We start from the raw sequence: 24,380 nt of genomic DNA, 5'->3' as shown, positions 1-24,380 counted from the left end.
CATTTATTTTATCTTTAAAGGAAGCAAATTTGGCAACGATTGGGTGTTCATATCTTTGCCCTCTCCATCCGAAGCGGTGTACATGTTCGAGTTGGATTTTGTCGATAGCTTCGCGTGGAATCTGAAATGCTGTAAGGAGGAACTCTCTAACTACAGCTTAAGGAACTTCTCCTTCTTTCTCTTGGATACCTGTAAATACCAGATTCTCTCTCATGGATCTAGTCTGTATGTCAAGTAAGGCTTCTCTCAGAACGGTGTTCTCCTTTTTAAGTTCATTCACTTCGGTTTCAATCTTATTGACTGTCCCTTTTTAGGTTGTGTGTTTCCTTCTCCAATGTCACAGCTTTTTCATCACTCATCTCGAGGCTTGCCTTCAACTCTTTTATATCCTTACTGACTAATTCAAGTATACCCAGTTTGTCATTTATTGATTTTAACAGATCGGTTTCGACCTTCACCATTCCCGGTGGTGAAAATATTAAATTGTCTATCTGTAGAAGAGTCACATTTTTCGCTTAGAAATCGGTTCCCCTGTCTTACTCTCCGTCATGTTTGGGTGTTGCTTGTTTTCGTAATATTTGTCGATAAATGTCTTAAGATTTGTTTTGTGTTATTATCCAGATTGAAGGTTATCACCCACCAGATTGTGTAGTGCTAATATTTAGTCTAACTTGCCGATATTGAATATTAGGTTTTTATCTTGAGGTGCTCTACATAACTTCGTTCAGTCCGCCATTACCTTTCTCAGTCACGCCTCCTCCTCTCTCTCCTCTCTCATGATGAATGTTAGGTGATTGGCTTACCTCCAGCACTTTGCCTGTGATAAACTGCTGGCATGCCTCGCACTGGACCCCAAAATGGATCTGGTAGTCCTTCTCACAATAGGGTGCGCCATCCCTGGGCAAAGAGAGAGAAGAATATAGAGAGGCTGCATTAATAAAGGATACAATGGAATAGTATATTTCACTGTGTCTGCAAGTATGTTGTGTGTATAAAATAATAGAATAGTGGGTTTTACTTTGTCTGAAAGTACACTGTGTATTTCATTATGTGTGTAAGCATTTCATGTGTATAATATTTGTTAGACTTACTTGCTGATGTACTCCCCTGTGAGGACTTTTTGACAGGCCTTACACTTGAAGCAGCCCAGGTGCCACTGTCTCTCCAGTGCTAAGAGAGCCTGACCATTCTTAATGTCTCTACCACAGCCCGCACAGCCTGTAAAACACACGCACGCACACATACACAAACAATAGTTTGCATCTATTCAAAACCTATACGCTAGATGTGGCAGAGGCTCAATAGCCATGGTTTATTTATGGGTGCTTTAATCTTCCGTTAAGGTATATTTAAGTGATAATGCCGAGAAGTCGGTGTTTGTTGGATATATTGGCACCAAAGCCCATCTCATTCCTTGTAAAAACAGACGAGAATGGTTTAAGGTATGTTGTTCATAGCCTGTTTGTGTTATTTCTAAGTTCACTCTTAATTAGGCTACTGGAAAACAATATTATAACAATGACTTCGTCTCGGGACCAACACCCGTGCCAATAGATCCAACAAACACCGGCTTCTCGCGCATTATCCGCCCTTATCACTTAATTACCAAAAGCTTATCCAGGCGATCTACAAAGAAATAAATCCTTCCTAAGCTCCCAGTCATGTCATAGGATCCCAGTGTCATCCCATTACATGTGTGATGACACACTGAGTATAAAGAGCATGAAATGATGACATGAGGATAATCAGCATCCCTTATTTATGGCTAACCCTGTATATCCTCTCTGGGGTATGTGGGACGCTAGTGGGACACACTCGCCAACAGCCGGGCGCCAAATTCAAAACAACAAAAATCTCATTCAAATTTCTCAAACATACAACTATTGTATCCCATTTTAAAGATACACTTCTCATTAATCCAACCACAGTGTCCGATTTCAAAAAGGCTTTACGGCAAAAGCATAACGTTAGATTATGTTAGACAAGAAAAACCACACAGCCATTTTCCAAGCAAACAAGCCTTCCTTCATGAACTGGCCTCTGTAAAATGGTATAGAATTAGCTTGGTGCCCTTTGTCGAAGACGCTTGGACCTTCTTTTTGATATTTTCAATGGTATTGTTAACAAACACACCCCCATAAAGAAAATTAGAATTAAAAACAGGTTCAGCCCGAGGTTCGACCGTGATCTTGCAGAGTTACTCCACCTCAAGAAATGCATTTGGCAAAAGGCTCGGCACACCCATACTCAGGCTGACTGCCTCTTATTCAAGCAAATGAGAAATAAGTGCACTCAGGCTATCCAGAAGGCCAAAGTTAGTTACTTTAAGGAGCAGTTCTCTCTGTGGGTCTAACCCCAAGAAGTTCTCGAAAACAGTTAACTTTTTAGTGACAGGGGACAGTATTCGGGAAATTCGGATGAATGACGTGCCCAAATTAAACTGCCTACTATTCGGGCTCAGAACGTAGGATATGCATATCATAGTAGCCATTTTCCAAGCAAGGAGAGGAGTCACAAAAAACAGAAATAAAGCTAAAATTAATCACTAACCTTTGATGATCATCAGATGGCACTCATAGGACTTCATGTTACACAATACATGTATGTTTTGCTCGATAAAGTTCATATTTATATCCAAAATCCCCATTTTACATTGGCGTGTGATGTTCAGAAATGTTTTGCCTCCCAAAACCTCCGGTGAATGAGCACATCAATTTACAGAAATACTCATCATAAACGTTGATAAAATATACAACTGTTATTCAAAGAATTAAAGATACACTTCTCCTTAATGCAACCGCTGTGTCAGATTTCAAAAAAGCTTTATGGCGAAAGCAAACTTTGCAATAATCTGAGTACAGCGCTCAGACATCAAAACAAGCCATACAGATACCCGCCATTTTGGAGTCAACAGAAGTCACAAAAAACATTATAAATATTCACTTACCTTTGATGATCTTCATCGGAATGCACTCCCAGGCATCCCAGTTCCAGAATAAATGTTCTTTTTGTTCGATAAAGTTCATCTTTATGTCCAAATACCTCCATTTTGTTTGTGCGTTCAGTCGAGTAATGCAAATGCACAAGTCAAAAAAGGTACATTACAGTTCGTAGAAACATGTCAAACGATGTATAGAATCAATCTTTAGGATGTTATCATCATAAATCTTCCATAATATTCCAACCGGATGATTCCTTTTTCTTCAGAAATTAAAAGGAACACACCTAACTCTCACGGGAATGCGCGCGATTGGGCTCATGTCATTTTTTCAGTCATCTGACTTCATATGCTCTTATTTTCTCCCCATTCACAATAGAAGCATGAAACAATGTTCTAAAGACTTTTGACATCTAGTGGAAGCCTTAGGAAGTGCAAAATGACCCCACAGACACTGTGTATTAGATAAGTAATCACTTGAAAAACTACAAACCTCAGATTTCCACACATCCTGGTTGGATTTTTTCTCAGGTTTCTGCCTGCCATATGAGTTCTGTTATACTCACAGACATAATTCAAACAGTTTTAGAAACTTCAGAGTGTTTTCTATCCAAATCTACTAATAATATGCATATCCTACCTTCTGGGCCTGAGTAGCAGGCAGTTTACTATGGGCATGCTTTTCATCCGGACATAAAAATACTGCCCCCTACCCAAGAGAGGATATAAGCTAACTGGCAACACAGAGAGAAACCAGGGTCGTGTTCATTTGACACCTAACAGAAGACAACAAACTGAAACAGGAAAGCACTGCCTGGACTTGATACACTCAGCTCTTTTTAAAGTTCCAATGCAGCCTTTTTTTATCTCAATATCAAATAATTTCTGTGTAACAATTCGCTTTATGCATGCCCACTAGCCTATGTATTTCGGCAAAAATTACAGCTAGCCCTTGATTACCAGTATTGCGCACTCATCATCTTTGATACAATAGCTAGCTAGCAGGGAAAGCATAAATTGTCAGTCAAACAAATCTTATATTTTTATTAGTACATTTTTGTTATATTTTTTTTTCCATTATAGCCTAACCTCAAATTAGTTCAAGCAAGGTTTTTACAATTTTACGACATGAAGGTAGCAGTACAGCTGAGCATTGCTGTGTCCCACTGTGTGCGGCTTCCTCCAAGATCAACTCCATGTTGAGCTTTCACACCTGCACTGGAAAAATTGATGTGAGATTCAACATCACCTCCCATACAGGGGTCTGCAGCTGCCACTTCCAAAGTAATGACTAGATCGAGCCTTTACCTCCCACTGGACGTCGGCTACTCAAGAAGGGAGCTCTCCCCACCCTGTTCCAGTGGAATAACTATTCTGTTACAGCGCCAAGACCTGGGGTATGGCAAAGGAGAGAGCAACCAACTTATGAACTGGCTCAGGTGGATGAATGACTTCCTCCACCTGTATCATGATTATTGTTCAGCTGCTGACCTGCACTGGAGCCAGGCGAAGATCTTCATAAGGAGGTAGAGAAACTGAGGAGACAGGTGGAGGAAATATCTGTCAGCAAATTCTGTTTGGAACGATTTTGCTGCCTCCGACACACGGTTCTAGACAAGGTAGGTTATGATAACGGTAATGATAATAATATAGAGAGGATAAAGAGTGCTGCTTTGCTTCTATAAAATGAATACTAAATGGTATCAAAAGGTCATTTAAAACAAGGTCTAAATAGACTGAGACCAAAACTGTGTTGTGGCTTGAGTAGAAACAATGTGTAAAAATAAGCAAAAATAAATGCTTTGTTTAATAAAGGCTTTAAAATGTTTGCACAAAAGCATTGCCTTAATCTTTGTTGTAGGTAACAATAATACTTTCTTTTCTCATCATTCCTTAATTTATCTGCATTTGTCTGGTGTTATTTTGTTGCCCTGGTGGCAATAAAAGGGTCTTACACCTCAATCACACCGAGGGTCTTACACCTCAATCACACCGACAGTGTCATTGTGTTTTGGTACACCAGAAGTACATTCATTTCCAATGGAACACTGCGTTTGCTTTGCAGCATTGCGTTGCAGTGTGTTCTGTGTGGTGCATACTGTACGTTGGATTTATAGAACGTACAGTATGCATCAAATTGTATGTGTCGATGAGTTGACAGAAATGGTAGCAGAATGTGAATGTTCAACTTTTGTGGTACACATATCCAGATGATGCTGCATACCATTTTGCGCAATGACGCAGTAGGTGTTATTGACACGTTATATACTCCTGGGTAGTACTTTCCTCTGGAGGTGTAGCAGTGTAGGTTTCGTCCCTCTCTTCACCCCAACCCGGGCTTGAACCAGGGACCCTTGCACACATCAACAACTGACACCCACCGAAGCATCGTTACCCATCGCGCCACAAGAGCCACGGCCCTTGCAACGCAAGGGGAAACCCTACTTCAAGTCTCAGAGCGAGTGATGTCACTGATTGAAACGCTATTAGCGCGCACCACCGCTAACTAACTAGCCATTTCACATCGGTTACAGAGGCAGTAACACCACCTAGGATTAGATATCAATTACGTCATTCTCCTCATTCATCATATTTCCCACTTCTGACATACACTCACCGGCGAGTTTATTAGGTACACCACACCATTCACGAAAATGCATCGCATGACAACAAGTTCAATTTACTTGAGTGGCCTGCACAGTCCCAGACCTCAACCCAATAGAGGATCTTTCGGATGACATAGAACGGGCTGTTTGCAGCGTGAATGTACCACCGTCCAATCTGGACCAACATCCCAGTGAAACATTTCCGACATCTTGTAGAATGCCCCAAATCATTCAGGCTTTTCTGGAGTCAAAGGAGTGTCCGACCCAGTACTAGATGGGTGTACCTAATAAACTGGCCATTGAGTGTAGGTTTGCGAAGTATGCCCACCTAATGGCCTCCTGGAAGCTCATCGAACCGGCATCCCATAACATGGTACGTGTTACCATAGCAAGGGCAGCTGCAAAGAGGAATGAGGTCACACTACTTGAATTTACCTTTGCATTTCCTGGTAATGTTAATCATCAAAGCTACAACTGACCTTAGACAAACACAGAAGGGCTAAATGCCACTTTGACAAGCTTGATTCTACTTGAATCTACTTTAAGCCATTAAACCAATCATGATAATGCATCTTTCTGGGTTAGGGAGGGAAGATAAATTATTCACCGTTATAGGTGCATGATTTATCTGCCCTCTGGAGGGTTGATCATTTTAGTTAAAATTTTGCATATTCATGCATCATAATCCTTTTTTTTCTCTTCATAATCCTTTTTTCCTGCAGTCCATATACATGTATTTCCTTTTCCTGACCCATCTTTCACTAAGTCTGAAGTAGAGGGATCTGGCCCACAGATTTAACATCCACCAGTCGACTGTGAGACACATCGTGACAACATGGGGCAACTTTCTTTACGCAGTTCTTGGTTCAGTGTGTATCTGGATGTCTGAGGAAGCAGTCAAGGCGCACCTGTGAGAGGAATTCAAGGAATACCCAGACACACATGGTGATAGACTGCACAGAGTTGTGTTGCCAAACACGATCTTCTCTCCTGCTTCAGAATGAAGTCCCACTACACTTTCAAGGCGATGATTGGCATGGCACCACATTGTAAAGGGCTGAAACAAAGGTGTTTGCACTGAGGTTCTGTAAGTGACAAGGAGATCCTGAAGCAGCCTGGCATCGTGTCTGTGCTGAAAGCAGGGATGCCCATAATCGTGGACGACTGTGTGCCCTGCAAGGTCTTAAAACCGTCTTTCCTCTCAGAGGGTACAGATGCCAGCAGCAGAAGTCAAGGAGACGCAAGCCATTGCTCGGCTGAGGGTCCATGTGGAGCGACAGATTAGCAGAGTGAACGAGCACAAGCTGTTTGACATGGTCATCCCTCTCTCCCTCACTGGGCGCATCAACCAGCTCTACACCGTTGCCTGCCTCCTTGTCAACTACCGGAATGGGCCCTTGGTCAAAGCACTGGCAAAGGACTAGTGATGCTGTCAATTTCCGTACTATTAGACTGGTAACTGATTGCCCTGTTTTTGCCTCTGCTTCAGTATACAGTGCATTCGGAAAGTATTCAGACCCCTTCACTTACTCCATTTTGTTACATTTTTTTTATTATTTTTATTTCACCTTATTTAACTAGGTAGGCTAGTTGAGAACAAGTGCTCATTTACAACTGCAATCTGGCCAAGATAAAGCAAAGCAGTTTGAAACATGCAACAACAGTTACACATGGGATAAACAAACATAGTCAATAATACAGTTGAAAAAGTCTATATACAGTGTGTGCAAATGAGGTAAGATAAGGGAGGTAAGGCAATAAATAGGCCATGGTGGCGAAGTAATTACAATATACCAATTAAACAATGGAATGATAGATGTGCAGAAGATGAATGTGCAAGTAGAGATAATGGGGTGGAAAGGAGCAAGATAAATAAATAAATACAGTATGGAGATGAGGTAGTTGGATGGGCTATTTACAGATGGGCTATGATGTGTGTACTGGGGGCGGAGTCAGGTGCAGGAGAGCAGAGAGTTGTGAACAGGCAACACTTTATTTAGGCAGGAGAAACCAACAGACGGACGCCACTGTGTCGAATCCTCCAGCCAATATGCCAAAGTGCAAAACGCGCACCCTGTCACAATAATTATGTACAAACAAATAAACATACTTCGTGAAATAAAACAGAATAAACGCACACCAGAATAGCCAGTCAAACGTGACACGTAACACGAAACAATCTCACACAAAGACATGAGGGGGAACAGAGGAATAAATACATGTAGTGTGATTGGGGAATGAAAACCAGGTGTGCAGGGAACAAGACAAAACAAATGGATAAATGAAAAATGCAGCGGCGATGGCTAGAAAGCCGGTGACGTCGACCGCTGAACGCTGCCCGAACAAGGAGAGGAGCTGACTTTGGCGGAAGTCGTGACAGTACAGGTGCAGTGATCTGTGAGCTGCTCTGACAGCTGGTGCTTAAAGCTAGTGAGGGAGATATGAGTCTCCAGCTTCAGTGATTTTTTTTTTTTTGCAGTTCGTTCCAGTCAGACATCTTAAAATTGTCAAAATTAACAAAAATAGCTTCTTAGCAGAGAGAAATTTCTCAAACAAGAATTTTGCTTGGACTGTCTGGGAGTGGTCCGAGTGTGGAGAGAAACTGAAAACTAGATGTTATTGGCAGAGGTTTGGAACGCTCTAACTAATTTACCAAAACTCCAGCCTACCAAAACAGGCTGGACATTTCAGGCTGTCTCTTCAAACAGCATTATCACAAGTATTCCTACTGGAGCCTGGGGAGGGAGGGAGAGTCAGTAGTCTCCCCTCCTTTCTCATCCCCTCTCAGTTAACGTACTGTTGAACTAGGTTAGAGTAGAATGATTGTGAAAATATTGCTCAGCTTAACTGATCCCAGATTTGCCTATACAGCACAAACAGATCTAGGACCAGGCTATGGCTGAGCTGCAGTATAGATGGAATATTGCTGTACTTATTACTGAATACTTTAAAATTGTTACTAGTAGTTTACAGAGTTCTGGTGGTTATCACAGACAATGGGTTACACACATCATATGAACTCAAATAAATTGGTTGGCACATTTTTTTGGTATTTGAGATGAAGTATTAGTTCAGTGTAACTACAGTACTGTAAGTATAGTGGAGACAGAGGCTACTTACAGTTGGAGTCCATGAGGTCTTTGCCAGGTCCTGGGGACGTGGGCTGGACACAGTACTGACACAGACAGTCTTTGCCATTGAAGGTGACCCTATCCCCAGCAGGAAATGGTTGTCTGTGGGAGAGACAGAAAGATACATGGACTAATGGACTAAGATGTGTAGCACGGGTCACATTAGGGTACATCAGTTTGGGAATATTCAGTGTATTGATTAACAGTGTATGATGAGGTGAATGTGTGTCAGCATTGTTGGAGTGAGCCAATTGACCCATTTCAAGGCCAACGCAATCAATGCAGACGAGGATGCAGGCAGGATGATAAGAGGAAAATGAATGTGAACAATAAGAGTAATGAGATGGATAATGAGTAATTCTGCTAGCTCTTGACCAGGGCTCATTTGAAAAAGAGATTCTTACTTGCAGATGGTGCAGACAAAGCAGGCAGGGTGGTAAGTCTTGCCTAGGGCAGTGACCACCTCTCCCTCCACAAAGTCCCTACAGCCGTTGCAGCGTGTACCGTGCATTCGCTGGTAGTCCAGGGTACACAGGTAGTCTCCATTTTTCATGAAGAAGCCTCCCTGAGCCAGGTCACAGCCACACACTGCAGGGACGCAACAGAGGTCAGTAAGTCATGCTATTCATCTATCCTCCTTGCATATATATATATATATATATATCTCGCAGTTGTAAATGAGAACTGTTCTCAACTGGCCTACCTGGTTAAATAAAGGTGAAAAAAATATATGTATCCATCCAATCATCTGTGGTAGAATTACAACATTATGTTAAGCACATTACTTTTATATTAAAATGTATTCTTACATTACATTCTCACTGTCTGAGAGGAGCCTCTGAGGTTTAACACTGACAGTCGATTTATGATGGTTTGGTGAGAAGACAACATTCCATTCGATGAGTAGTGTCTGTGAAATGCTGATCTGTCTGCCAGAGTGAGGAGAATCCTCCCTCTAGGTTATTAATGAATACTGGACTTCATAAATTAAGGGAAGGACCTAGTGTCTCATGTTGCATTAGTATGTTTGGATATACAAGTAGTAAATGACCTAGAGATGGTTATTTGGCGCCATGTAAATCTTGCTGTCTGTTGTATGAGCGCACAATGTACCTGTGTATAATTTCACATATGTTCTTTGTTACGAGGACTGAGGAAGACTATAAAGAGTTGTAACCGAACCCTGCTTATTTGGGGTTTAACGGTCACCCAATGGTGTAGAGTTAACGCTCCATTACTGCAGTAATTATTAATAAAGTTTGATGGTTTTGAGGAAATCTGAAAATCCATTTGTTGATCTTCCATGTGTACGACTGCAGAAATGTGTGTTTGTGTCTCCATTAGATTAGGCTACTTACTGTATGTCACTTTGACAAGGGGTATGACAACAAAACAATCAAAAAAGTCAAATGCCAATACCTCTGTGGATATGTAAGGTTAAGTATTGATTGTATTTCCAGAGACAAGAACAATATCTTCCACCTTCAAATAAATCAATTATTAAGATGGCCCTTCCTGAGGTCTTCCCCTATGGGATTGCTGGCACTGCTGTATTTTGCACTTGTAAATAATCAATGTATTTTTCCACATGTATGTTTTGGGATGTACACTAGTGTCTATTGATAACAAACTGTTGTAGCCCTTTCCTGCAGTCAATAACCAAATACACCCTCTTGTTATTTATATTTTTCATTCTTTCATAATTAATAGTTTGTTTTTTTTAAACTGACAAATCCGGTGTTTCTATGTCAAACTGTTTTGTTATATTTCAGTCTTCTGTGATGTATATAAAGTGTAAAATTGGGATGCTAATTAATAATGTAATACATTTCAACTATATATCTGACAAGGTACAGGTCTGTTCTTTTTTTAAAGCCCATAACCATGTGTGTGAGGTGTATACTTTTGTTTCAAAGTACAGATTTGTAGAAACTCTGTGTGACCCTGATTTAGTCCACTGCAGCAAAAGGTTAAGTGAGATGTAGGCATTGGTCTGATACACATTGTTTGAAGTACAATAGGCCAACATAGCTACTGTAGTAGGTCAAGGCTTTGTGCTGGAAAACCTTGAGGTCCTGGGTGGGGCAGCTGTCAAAAGCATTGCACTGCAATGCAGAGGCACTACTACAGCCAGGCTGTGTCACAACCGACCGGGAGCCCCATAGGGATAGGACGGCGCACAATTGGCCCATTGAGGATTTGTAGAGATGAGCCAAGGGACCAAATTCAGGGAGAAAATGAGGTTAAAAAGAAGGTGTCAAGTGTCAAGGCCAACAGTTTACACAGATGACTTCATCCATGTGAAAAACTTTCCATAGCAAAATATAGCTAGCTTCCTTTCCTTGTAGTTTGACTCTAATCCGACTGGTGTTAGCTGGGTTCTAGCACTGTTGCTGTGCAACCCAAGTGCTTTGGTCCAGTTTTAGAACTCTTGAGTTTCAGCTGAAAATATGTTAGCATTGTCAGAAATGCTACGAAAACGTAGCACATCATTGGTTCTTAATGGACGGAAATGTGCATGTGAGATCGATAAATGAATAATGTAATAAAAACTGTTGCACCTACAAACGTATTCAGTCCAAATGGATCCAAGTCTAATTGTTACCTTATGGACGCTGTAGCCTTGTTCTAATCCGACGTCTAGAATTTGAGCTTGGTTTGGGCAAAGCATTGTCTGACGACTCTAATGCTAACGACGCTGTCAAAAAATACAGTATAGTGGTTCTCGGTAACGGCAGGACTGATCATGACGAGAGGTGGGGAGTGTTTTGTGTGGGTTATCGTCTATCGACGATGATTGACAGCCATCGTCGATGGTGACGACATCGTGATGTGACATGATGGCACACAAGAACGGAGTCGGGCAGCACACGAGTGGCATTCCGAGTAATTTTAATATTTCTATTTGCTATGGCCTATTTCAATAAATATGGTATACCGAATGTAGTCTAGACAGAGCGGAGAATTCCACCAAAGCAGAGCAAAACGTCCCGTCAGAAAATATTATATCTCTCGGGCCTTATTCGGACACTTCCTAACTATCTTGTGTTTAGCTGTTTAAAAAACAGAGACTTGGGGCAATATGCTTTCATCGTTTTATGCATCGAAGCAATGAATGAATCTGGAGTTCCATCTCAAAAAGTTGTTTGAATAGCCTAAAAACCTAAGGTAGCAAGGGGACTAATAATAAGAGAACAAACATCAATAGCCGAAAGAAAAATCTATTGTGAAGTTTAAGCAGAGTGCAAAATATACAGTGCATTCGGAAAGTATTCAGACCCCTTCACTTTTTCCACATTTTGTTACATTACAGCCTTATTCTAAAATTGATGAGAAAAATATAGATTTAATCCATCTACACACAATACCTCAATGACAGAGCGAAAACAGATTTTTTAATTATAAGAAAAACATACGTTTTCAGATCCTTTGCCATGAGACACAGTTGAGCTCAGGTGCATCCTGTTTCCTTTGATCATCCTTGAGATGTTTCTACAACTTGATTGGAGTCCACCATATGGTAAATTCAATTGATTTAATATGATTTGTAAAGGCACACATCTGTCTATAAGGCCCCACAGTTGACAAAGGATGTCAGAGCAAAAAGCAAGCAATGAGGTCGAAGGAATTGTCCGTAGAGCTCCGAGACAGGATTGTGTTGAGGCACAGAACTGGGGAAGGGTACAAAACAAACTCTGCAGCATTGAAGGTCCAAAGGAACACAGTGGCCTCCATTGTTCTTAAATGGAAGCATCATGCTGTGGGGATGTTTTTCAGTGGCACGGACTGGGAGACTAGTCAGGATCGAGGGAAAGATGAACGGAGCAAAGTACAGAGAGATCCTTGATGAAAACCTGCTCCAGACTGGCGTGAAGGTTCACCTTCCAACAAGATAACGACTAAGCACACAGCCAAGACAACACGGGAGTGGCTTCGGGACAAGTCTCTGAATGTCCTCGAGTGGCCCAGCCAGAGCCCAGACTTGAACCCGATGGAACATCCCTGTAGAGACCTGAAAATAGCTGCGCAGCGACGCTCCCCATCCAAACCTGACAGAGCTTGAGAGGATCTGCAGAGAAGAATGGGAGAAACTCCCCAAATACAGGTGTGCCAACCTTATAGCGTCATAGCTAAGACTCGAGTCTGTAATTGCTGCCAAAGGTGCTTCAACAAAGTACTGAGAAAAGGGTCTGTATACTTATGTAAATGTAAAAAATGTTTTGCAAAAGTGTCTAAAAACCTGTTTTTGCTTTGTTATTATGGGTTATTGTGTGTAGATTGATGAGGGGAAAACAATTTAATCAATTTTAGAATAAGGCTGTAATTTAACAAAATGTGGAAAAAGTGAAGGGGTCTGAATACGAACACAGCTTGTATCTTGACATTCGGGTGTCTTTATGCTTTAAACGGGACATCCTGTGTGTGCAGGCCCTTCCACTTTTTTATGGGCCTAATGGTAAAGACATGTAATTTAACAACATAATCTTTCGTCATGATTCGTCAAGTTGTAGCGCGCGATTTTGCGCTATAGCTCAATGCTGCTTTTAGCAGAGTTTTTTAAATAAAATGTTCTTAAAAATGTGGGGGGCGGTTGGCCAATAAGGGGCAATACCATTGTATATCACAATGTTTTCTGAGTACATAACCATAATGGGACAATGGTTGACATCACCCAACCCTATATTGTACTATGCTCTACTGAAAGCAAAGTGTCAATAATCTGAATCCAAATATTTCCCATATGAGGAAAGTTAATTCCAGAATATCAAGGTTCCTTCGCTGACAATTTACAGATATTCCTTATTGTATTTGTAATTTGAGAACTCTAAGTCTGCATTCCAATTGGCCTCCATTACTTATTTAGTGCACTATTTTTGACCAGGTCCCATGTCAATGTAGCCTACATAAACACATCCTCACTCTGAATTTACTTACACATACAGCTTAGTTACTTTCAACTAAAGTTAGTTACATTCAACTAGTCAATGTTATTTAGGTAGTCTACACAAATGAGTATGGACGCTGATCAATGTCTAAATGTGTTGACCTGATATCTCAGTTGAAACGAACACAGCTTGTTTCCAAAGCTAAGCAGGGTACATAGAGGTAGGTATCTGGATGGTAGACTTGTTCTCACTGAAGTACAGTACATTATCGCTCATTATCTCTCACTGTTCAGGCAGAAATCATTGGACTGTGGCTTCACATTCTATTTCAATATACCTCTTTATTTAGGTTGATAGTATGACGTTGTTTCAAACATACCATTTTACTATCAACATAGGAGAGAAAAAAGAGGAAACCCACACACTGCTCTTGATAGTATCACTGCTCTTTAATAAGGTTTGCGTATCGGCCTCACTTTATGCTCTGACTAAGGTCGTGAGGCCGATACGTAAAGCTTTTTCTCATTTTATTAAACTGTTACCATGCACCTACAAAAAAGATAGCTCAGATGTGCGAGTGCCTTTTGAACAATCAACATAGGAATAAGGTCAAATAAAATGCCTACAGTGCCTTGCAAAAGTATTCATCCCCCTCGGCGTTTTTCCTATTTTTTTGCATTACAACCTGTAATTCAAAAACATTTTTATTTGGATTTCATGTAATGGATACACACAAAATAGTCTAAATTGATGAAGTGAAATGAAAAAAATAAAAAAACGGAAAAGTGGTGTGTGCATATATATTCACCCCTTTTTCTATGAAGCCCCTAAATAAGATCTGGTGCAAACAATTACCTTCAGAAGTCACATAATTAGTTAAGTCAACCTGTGCGCAATCTAAGTGTCACATGATCTGTCTCATGATCTCAGTATATATACACCTGTTCTTAAAGGCCGCAGAGTCTGCAACACCACTAAGCAAGGGGCACCATGAAGACCAAGGAGCTCTCCAAACTGGTCAGGGACAAAGTTGTGGAGAAGTACAGATCAGGGTTGGGTTACAAAAAAATATCAGAAACTTTGAACATCCCACGGATCAATTTTTTTTAAATGGAAAGAATACTGCACCACAACAAACCTGCCAAGAGAAGGCCGCCCACCAAAACTCACGGACCAGGCAAGGAGGGCATTATTCAGAGAGGCAATAAAGAGACCAACGATAACACTGAAGGAGCTGCAAAGCTCCACAGCGGAGATTGGAGTACCTGTCCATAGAACCACTTTAAGCCGTATACTCCACAGAGCTGGGCTTTACAGAAGAGTGGCCAGAAAAAAAAATTGCTTAACTTCTTTGGGATAGGGGGCGGTATTTTGACGTCCAGATGAAAAGCGTGCCCAAAGTAAACTGCCTGCTACTCAGGCCCAGAAGCTAGGATGTGCATATAATTGGATAGAAAACACTCTAACGTTTCTAAAACTGTTAAAATAATGTCTGTGAGTATAACGGAACTGAAATGGCAGGCAAAACCCCGAGGACAAACCATCAACAACAACAAAAAATTCAGCATACCACTGATTTCAATGGCTGGCACTTTTATAATCGTCCTCGATTGCAGTTCCTAGGGCTTCAACAGTCTTCAGAAAGAGTTTCAGGCTGTTTTTTGGAAAAGTGAGGGAGAAGTTGTAGTTTTTCTAAGTGGCTCTCATTTTGGCTGTATTGTTTCCAAGCACATGGCCGAGGGAGCGCGTTCTTTTTGTGTATCTCCGGTAAAGACAATAACGATTCTCCATCTTAAATTTTATCATTTATTTGCGTATTAGGGTACCTAAGGATTGATTATAAACGTTGATTGACTTGTTTGGAAAAGTTTATTGGTAACGTTTGCGATTCATTTTGTATGCATTTTGAAGGAGGGAAACCGAGTGGATTATTGACTGAAGCGCGCCAGCTAAACTGAGTTTTTAAGGATATGAAGAAGGACTTTATCGAACAAAAGGACCATTTGTAATGTAACTGGGACCTTTTGGAGTGCCAACAGAAGAAGATCTTCAAAGGTAAGGCATATATTCTATCGCTATTTCTGACTTTCGTGTTGCAACTCCCTGGTTGAAAATGATTTGTTATGCATTTGTGTGCTTGGCGCTGTCCTCAGATAATCGCATGGTTTGCTTTCGCCATAAATCCTTTTTGAAATCTGACAGGGAGGCTGGATTAACAACAAGTTAAGCTTTATTTTGATGTATTGCACTTGTGATTTCATGAAAGTTAAATATTTAAATATTTTAAATATTCTGCAATTTCACCTGATGTTGGCCAGATGGGACGCTAGCGTCCCAATGATCCGCAAGAAGTTAAAGAAGAAAATAAGCAAATACATTTGGTGTTCGCCAAAAGGTATGTAGGAGACTCCCCAAACATATGGAAGAAGGTACTCTGGTCAGATGAGACTAAAATTGGCTTTTTGGCCATCAAGGAAAATGCTATGTCTGGCGCAAACCCCAAGACACCATCCCCACAGTGAAGCATGGTGGGGGCAGCATCATGCTGTGGGGATGTTTTTCATCAGCAGGGATTGGGAAACTGGTCAGAATTGAATGAATGATAGATGGCGCTAAATACAGGGGAATTCTTGAGGGAAACCTGTTTCGGTCTTCCAGAGATTTGAGACTGGGACAGAGGTTCACCTTCCAGCAGGACAATGACCCTAAGTATATTGCTAAGGCAACACTCGAGTGGTTTAAGGGGAAACATTTAAATGTCTTGGAATGGCCTAGTTAAGCCCAGACCTCAATCCAATTTAGAATCGGTGGTATGACTTAAAGATTGCTGTACACCAGCAGAACCCATCCAACTTGCTGGAGCAGTTTTGCCTTGAAGAATGGCTAGATGTGCCAAGCTTATTGAGACATACCCCAAGAGACTTGCAGCTGTAATTGCTGCAAAAGGTGGCTCTACGAAGTATTGACTTTGGGGGGTGAATAGTTATGCACACTCAAGTTTTCACTGTTTTATTTCTTGTTTGTTTCCCAATAAAAAATATTTTGCATCTTCAAAGTAGTAAGCATGTTGTGTAAATCAAATGATACAAACCCCCCAAAAATCTATTTTAATTCCAGGTTGTAAGGCAACAAAATAGGAAAAATGCCAAGGGGGTGAATACTTTTGCAAGCCACTGTAATTAAATCTAAAATTCAACCACCCACTGGAATTACATTTCTATTTGGAATTTAACACAATTTCAATGGTTACATAGTTCTGATGATTATATTGATGAAACAACCTGTTAGTCAAGTTAAAGGAAGACTCAGCAAAATGACGTTGCCATAGCAGATATTGAGATGAGCGAGATGCAAGACTTCGCACACACACACAGTATCTGCGCATGTGCATGGGTTCACTTCAAGCTGTTCACATCGTGATAGACACTCGACCAAAACAGCAGTGAAGTTGAGCCTCATGCTTTAACGCTCTTAGTTGTTGTTGAAATTTACCCACTACGCTGTTTACTTTCTGTATCTATGCCATATAACTGAATGTACATTTAAGTCAATGTATTTAAGTTGAAGTTTTACCCTAATTTCAATGTTTACAACACTGGTTGAAATTAGATGAAAACAAAACTGGTTGATGACTTTTTCAAATCCAATGTATTTACCATGATGATTCCACATCACAATACATTGACAAATTATGTTGAAACAACGTTGATTCAACCTGTGTGTGCCCAGTGGGAATTGAGCCTGGGGACGAGGTTATCTCCAACTAGGAGTGTCACAACTGCCGCCATTCACTTAATGAATGACAGTTAAACCTCAAAGTATTTATCTTGGACCAGCAGCTCTGCAGACTCAAAATAGACTATCTGTGGCTGGGGATTTACCATGGCTTGTTAGTTCTCAGTCAGTCAGCACAGCCCAAACCCCTACAGTCAATACAGCCTGCTGGTCGTCAACAGTGTGAATGAAGATCTATGGCCCCGCACACACTCAGGTTTCACAATTGGATGTACAACTGATTTTTTCTTGTTGATACAATAGAGAGTAGGTCTGCACAAAAATCATTACACAACCATTGTGTGGTGTCTCCACAACATTTATGTAATTATTTGTGTGCAGCTCTGTTATATGAAAACAGTTGCGTCAAATGCAGTATACGTCAGTGGTACAAACAATGTGTGGGACTAGATCATCCATAGCTCTCCAACTAGTCTCTTTCCAACAGACGTCTTAAAGCAGCACGCTCTGAGACTGCATGCAAGGCTACTCTCTACCAGCACCTATACCCAGATATCCTTAAATGGCTTTAGTCCGTGGATTTGGATGGATGATTTCAAAGAGGAAGTTCGATTGCCCATATCACTCCCATAGATTTTTAGCTAGCGGTGGCTGAAGTTAGCTGAAGTTTGTAGTGGTTGTTTTAGGTGGTTCCTTAACCTAACATCAAGTTGTAAAACCCTGAACTTCCACTTTAAATGGTCCAACCACAGAGGTCTGAGTCTCACCTGTCTCACCTATTACACTTTATATTGAACTTCGTTTTGCATATTTCATTAGTATGCAGAGAGGATGAGTTGTATAAATGTGACAGAATAACAGTTCTGTGTTTAATAAAACTCTTTCAGTTTAAAGAGACAGTGTTTTGGCAGGTCGGAGACAACTTAATCATAGCCATACAATTACCATATGAGTAATGTACGATACATTGTGCAATTACAAAAGAGAGCATAGGACGGTTCAATGCTTGAGATAACTAGGTCTATTCGTCCTTATGCAACGAGCCACATTCAATCCCAGGGATGAATAGGACAGAGAGAGAGAATAATGTTTAATTGGATCAAGGCTCAGAGTTGCGGGTGTGACAAGATTAGTTCTTTACCAAATCGATTTCAGCCAGAGATACAGTATATGTGTGTGCCAAATGACATCCTATTCTCTAGTGCACTACTTTTGATCAGAATCCATAGGGCTCTGGTCAAAAGTGGTGCACTATGTAGGGAATATGGTGCCATTTGGACGCAGATATATTATTTTTTTGGTCCTCAGACCACCTCATCTAAAGTAGGTTTAGGCCACACAAGCCAGGCTGGTTTACATGCCAGGTAACGGTGTTTGGTGTTGTCATGGCTTGTATTTGTCTCCCTATGTGAGAAGCTGCGACCTATAAGCCATTCGTAATTGAAAGTGAAATGCATGCACAGTGCCAAGATTAGCTTTTCTCTGAGCGTAGCATGGAATGAGTTCCTTTATAGACAGTCACGCACAAATACCATCTGGGGTTTGTGTCCTGTGTCTGTGTGTACTTGTACACGTGTGCATGTGAACAATATTTGTATGTGCAGGATTGGCTCTGTGGGAGTATGTTACAACCAATTTTTCTGGAGACAACACATCAGAAAGTATCACAGAGATTTCAATAGGACAATGCACACATTTTTAGCATAATGAGTATGTCTGGCTGACATACGTGAGGGAGGGAGCATGTTGCAAAAACAATGCAAATTAAGTTAAAGTGGGTGTCCCAAATGGTACCCTATTCCATATATAGTACACTACTTTTGGCTAAGGCTCATAGGGCTCTGGTCAAAAGTAGTGCACTGTGAAGGGAATAGGGTATCATTTGGGAGACCCACTTTAACTTAATTTGCATTGTTTTTGCAACATGCTCCCTCCCTCACGTATGTCAGCCAGTAAAGAGAACAGAATCAACAAAAGTGCTATATGATGACAGTTGCTCTTTCACTTGTTAAGAGGAAAGCTTACATTTACATTTACATTTAAATCATTTAGCAGACGCTCTTATCCAGAGCGACTTACATATTGGTGCATTCACCTTATGATATCCAGTGGAACAACCACTTTACAATAGTGCATCTAATTCTTTTAAGGGGGGTGGGGTTAGAAGGATTACTTTATCCTATCCCAGGTATTCCTTAAAGAGGTGGGGTTTCAGGTGTCTCCGGAAGGTGGTGATTGACTCCGCTGTCCTGGCGTCGTGAGGGAGCTTGTTCCACCATTGGGGTGCCAGAGCAGCGAACAGTTTTGACTGGGCTGAGCGGGAACTGTGCTTCCTCAGAGGTAGGGAGGCGAGCAGGCCAGAGGTGGATGAACGCAGTGCCCTTGTTTGGGTGTAGGGCCTGATCAGAGCCTGAAGGTACGGAGGTGCCGTTCCCCTCACAGCTCCGTAGACAAGCACCATGGACTTGTAGCGGATGCCAGCTTCAACTTCTAATGTATGCTTTGATAGCTGCCAGCCACACACACACACACACACACACACACACACACCGCCTGTGAGGACTGCAGCACCAACAACGCTTGACAGGGACAGATTCAGGGTCTAATGTGTGAGCCAACTGTACTTTGAGGCAGTGGTGAGCAAAGCCAAATCTAAAACAGTTGCCGCATCAGAGATGAGCCTTAACAACCTCAACAGTAGAGGTTCAGCCAACACAGTCAATCTGTAGGCTGGCTGGCACCTCTGTGGGTGGCCAAGGCCAACTGGAGGTTCATCTGAAATAAGATAACTCTAAATGAACAGATTTACTGTAACCACTGCCAGTTCATACTGTTGAAATTATATTATAGCTATGTGGCTCTGAATGCCACAGTAATTGCCTTCAAGTATTTTTAATTTTATATTTAACTAGGCAAGTCAGTTAAGAACAAATTCTTATTTACAGTGATGGCCTACCAAAAGGCAAAAGGCCTCCTGCTGGGACGGGGGCTGTGATACATTATTTTTTTAAATAGGACAAAACACACATTACAACGAGACAACACACCACTACATAAAGAGAGACCTAAGACAACATAGCATGGTAGCAACACATGACAACAACATGGTAGAAACAACATGGTAGCAGCACAAAACATGGTACAAACATTATTGGGCACAGACAACAGCACAAAGGGCAAGAAGGTGGATACAATACATCACGCAAAGCAACCACAACTGTCAGTAAGAGTGTCCGTGATTGAGTTTTTGAATGAAGAGCTTGAGATAAAACTGTCCAGTTTGAGTGTTTGTTCCAGCTTGTTCCAGTCGCTAGCTGCAGCAAACTGAAAAGATGAGCAACCCAGGGATGTGTGCGCTTTGGGGACCTTTAACAGAATGTGACTGGCAGAATAGGTGTTGTATGTGGAGGATGAGGGCTGCAGTAGATATCTCAGATAGGGGGGAGTGAGGCCTAATACCCTGACTACACCGCTCCCATCATGTGAACGAGCATTGCAAAATAAATTTTGAAATCTATGTTATTCAATTACTGCACCCACACTTCTCGCGCGCGTCAACGAGCGTATGCGTTGCCAAGGGCTAAAATAGAAGTCCTTTCTATTTCTGACGCAGATCGCGCTGCAAGTCCTGCCTCTTATGAAAGACAAACTGTGTTGCCGGTTGTCGTGGTAATACTGTGAAAATGTAGATACCAAGCACTATAGAAGTTCAAAGATGAAAAAGCCTGGAAGGAGGAGAGATGACTAGAAATGATTCGGTTGACTGTTTTATGTGTGGATTAAATGTCAGAGTAGAGGACCTTGTGCATTTCAGGTAAAATAACAACCTAATGTTTATATCCCAGGACAAATTAGCTAGCAACAGCATGCAAGCTATAGCAAATGCAAGCTAACTAGCTAAATTGCCATTAATATCTAATGCTTTTTGACCTGTCCTCTGGTTCAGAGTTTGTTTTGATATTTTAACCTGCGTGTCGTGATCGCGTTTGGTGTAGGGGGACTCTGGTGCGGGGATTGTCGCCGGAAGCTCCCGACCTTGGATCGTCGCCGAAGGAACCGGACTGTGGGTTGTCGCCGGGGACTCCGGACCGTAGATCATTGCCGGAGACTCCGGACTGTAGATTGTCGCTGGGGACTCCGGACCGTAGATCGCCGCAGAAGGCTCCGGACTGGGAACCCCCGCTGGAGGCTCCGGACTGGGAACCCCCGCTGGAAGCTCCGGACTGGGAACCGTCGCTGGAGGCTCCGGACTGGGAACCGTCGCTGGAGGCTCCGGACTGGGAACCGTCGCTGGAGGCTCCGGACTGGGAAACGTCGCTGGAGGCTCCGGACTGGGAACCGTCGCTGGAGGCTCCGGACTGGGAACCGTCGCTGGAGGCTCCGGACTGGGAACCTTCGCTGGAGGCTCCGGACTGGGAACCATCGCTGGAGGCTCTGGACAGCAGACCGTCGCTGGAGACTCTGGACAGCAGACCGTCGCTGGAGACTCTGGACCGCAGACCGTCGCTGGAGACTCTGGACCGCAGACCGTCGCTGGAGACTCTGGACCGCAGACCGTCGCTGGAGACTCTGGACCGCAGACCGTCGCTGGAGGCTTTGGACCGCAGACCGTCGCTGGAGACTATGGACCGCAGACCGTCGCTGGAGACTCTGGACCGCAGACCATCGCTGGAGGCTTTGGACCGCAGACCGTCGCTGGAGACTATGGACCGCAGACCGTCGCTGGAGACTCTGGACTGCAGACCGTCGCTGGAGACTCTGGACCGCAGACCATCGCTGGAGACTATGGACCGCAGACCGTCGCTGGAGACTCTGGACTGCAGACCGTCGCTGGAGACTCTGGACCGCAGACCGTCGCTGGAGACTCTGGACCGCAGACCGTCGCTGGAGACTCTGGACCGCAGACCGTCGCTGGAGACTATGGACCGCAGACCGTCGCTGGAGACTCTGGACCGCAGACCGTCGCTGGAGGCTCTGGACCGCCGACCGTCGCTGGAGGCTCTGGACCGCCGACCGTCGCTGGAGGCTCTGGACAGCAGACCGTCGCCGGAGGCTCTGGACGGTAGACCGTCGCCGGAGACTCTGGACTACAAACAAATGCCGGGGACTCCGGACCGTAGACCGTCGCCGGAGACTCCGGACCATAGATCGTCGCCGGAGACTCCGGACCGTAGATTGCTGCCGGGGACTCTGGACCGTAGATCACAGCAGAAGGCTCCGGACTGGGAACCCCCGCTGGAAGCTCCGGACTGGGAACCTTCGCTGGAGGCTCCGGACTGGGAACCATCACTGGAGGCTCTGGACAGCAGACCGTCGCTGGAGACTCTGGACCGCAGACCGTCGCTGGAGACTCTGGACCGCAGACAGTCGCTGGAGACTCTGGACAGCAGATCGTCGCTGGAGACTCTGGACAGCAGACTGTCGCTGGAGACTCTGGACCGCAGACCGTCGCTGGAGACTCTGGACCGCAGACCGTCGCTGGAGACTCTGGACCGCAGACCGTCTCTGGAGACTATGGACCGCAGACCGTCGCTGGAGACTCTGGACCGCAGACCGTCGCTGGAGACTCTGGACCGCAGACCGTCGCTGGAGACTCTGGACCGCAGACCGTCGCTGGAGACTCTGGACCGCAGACCGTCGCTGGAGACTCTGGACCGCAGACGGTCGCTGGAGACTCTGGACCGCAGACCGTCGCTGGAGGCTTTGGACCGCAGACCGTCGCTGTAGGCTTTGGACCGCAGACCGTCGCTGGAGACTATGGACCGCAGACCGTCGCTGGAGACTCTGGACCGCAGACGGTCGCTGGAGACTCTGGACCGCAGACCGTCGCTGGAGACTCTGGACCGCAGACCGTCGCTGGAGACTCTGGACCGCAGACCGTCGCTGGAGACTCTGGACCGCAGACCGTCGCTGGAGACTCTGGACCGCAGATCGTCGCTGGAGACTCTGGACGGCAGAGCATCACTGGAGGCTTTGGACCGCAGACCGTCGCTGGAGGCTCCGGACCGCAGACCGTCGCAGGAGGCTCCGGGCCATGGATCGTCACCGGAGGCTCCGGGCCATGGATCATCACCGGAGGCTTCGGGCCATGGATCATCACCGGACGCTTCGGGCCATGGATCATCACTGGAGGCTTGGTGCATGGAGCCGGCACAGGGCTTACCAGGCTGGGGAGACGCACTGGAGACCGGGTGTGTGGAGCAGGCACAGGGCGTACCAGGCTGGAGAGACTCCCTGGAGGCCGGGTACGTGGAGCAGGTACAGGTCGTACCGGGCTGGGGAGACGCACTGGAGACCGGGTGCACGGAGCTGGCACAGGATATACTGGGCCGTGGAGGCGCACTGGAGGTCTGGAGCGTAGAGCTGGCACAACCCGTCCTGGCTGGATGCTCACTTTAGCCCGGCAAGTGCGGGGCGCTGGCACAAGACGCACCGGGCTGTGAATGCGCACTGGAGACACAGTGCGTATCACCGCATAACATGGTGTCTGAACGGTCACACGCTCCTTAAAGCGAGTGCGGGGAGTTGGCTCTGGTCTGAAACCTGGCTCCGCCAACCACCGTTGACAAGGTTATAAATAAGAGATATGAAAGCATGCTGGGGAAGCGTTTGGAAGCAGCGAAGGAGGATCAACAACGACTCCGGGGTTCGCAACCACGACGCAAATACTTATTTCCCTCATTAAAATGCAAATCTATTTATAACATTTTTGACATGCGTTTTTCTGGATTTTTTTGTTGTTATTCTGTCTCTCACTGTTCAAATAAACCTACCATTAAAATTATAGACTGATAATTTCTTTGTCAGTGGGCACATGTACAAAATCAGCAGGTGATCAAATACTTTTTTCCCTCACTGTAGTTAGCAAACCAGGCCAAAGAACCCTCAGAGACACCAATACTCCTTAGGAATGGAGTGGTCTACCATATCAAAAGCTTTGGCCAAGTCAATAAAAATAGCAGCACAATATTGCTTAAAATCAAGGGAAATTGTGACATCATTGAGGACCTTTAACCTGTTGGGGCTAGGGGGCAGTATTTGCACGGCCGGATAAAAAACGTACCCGATTTAATCTGGTTACTAC

At 43.8% G+C, this 24,380-nt stretch overlaps 1 protein-coding gene across 7 annotated transcripts in view; it reads right to left on the bottom strand.

The window, feature by feature from the left end:
• LOC115162807 (actin-binding LIM protein 1) overlaps positions 1–24,380 on the bottom strand; it is a 181,466-nt gene that overhangs the window by 83,133 nt on the left and 73,953 nt on the right. For all 7 annotated transcript variants that reach the window (XM_029714247.1, XM_029714235.1, XM_029714251.1 and 4 more), the window contains exons 3-6: positions 9,080–9,263; positions 8,665–8,777; positions 1,092–1,218; positions 804–897 (exon numbers count right to left, since the gene is read on the bottom strand). In XM_029714247.1, coding sequence (XP_029570107.1) covers positions 804–897; positions 1,092–1,218; positions 8,665–8,777; positions 9,080–9,263 — 518 coding nt within the window. The remainder of the gene's footprint in view (positions 1–803; positions 898–1,091; positions 1,219–8,664; positions 8,778–9,079; positions 9,264–24,380) is intronic.

This window comes from Salmo trutta, chromosome 2, assembly GCF_901001165.1.
Source record: "Salmo trutta chromosome 2, fSalTru1.1, whole genome shotgun sequence".
NCBI classification, from domain to species: domain Eukaryota; kingdom Metazoa; phylum Chordata; class Actinopteri; order Salmoniformes; family Salmonidae; genus Salmo; species Salmo trutta.
This window is presented reverse-complemented; position numbering and strand designations above follow the sequence as displayed.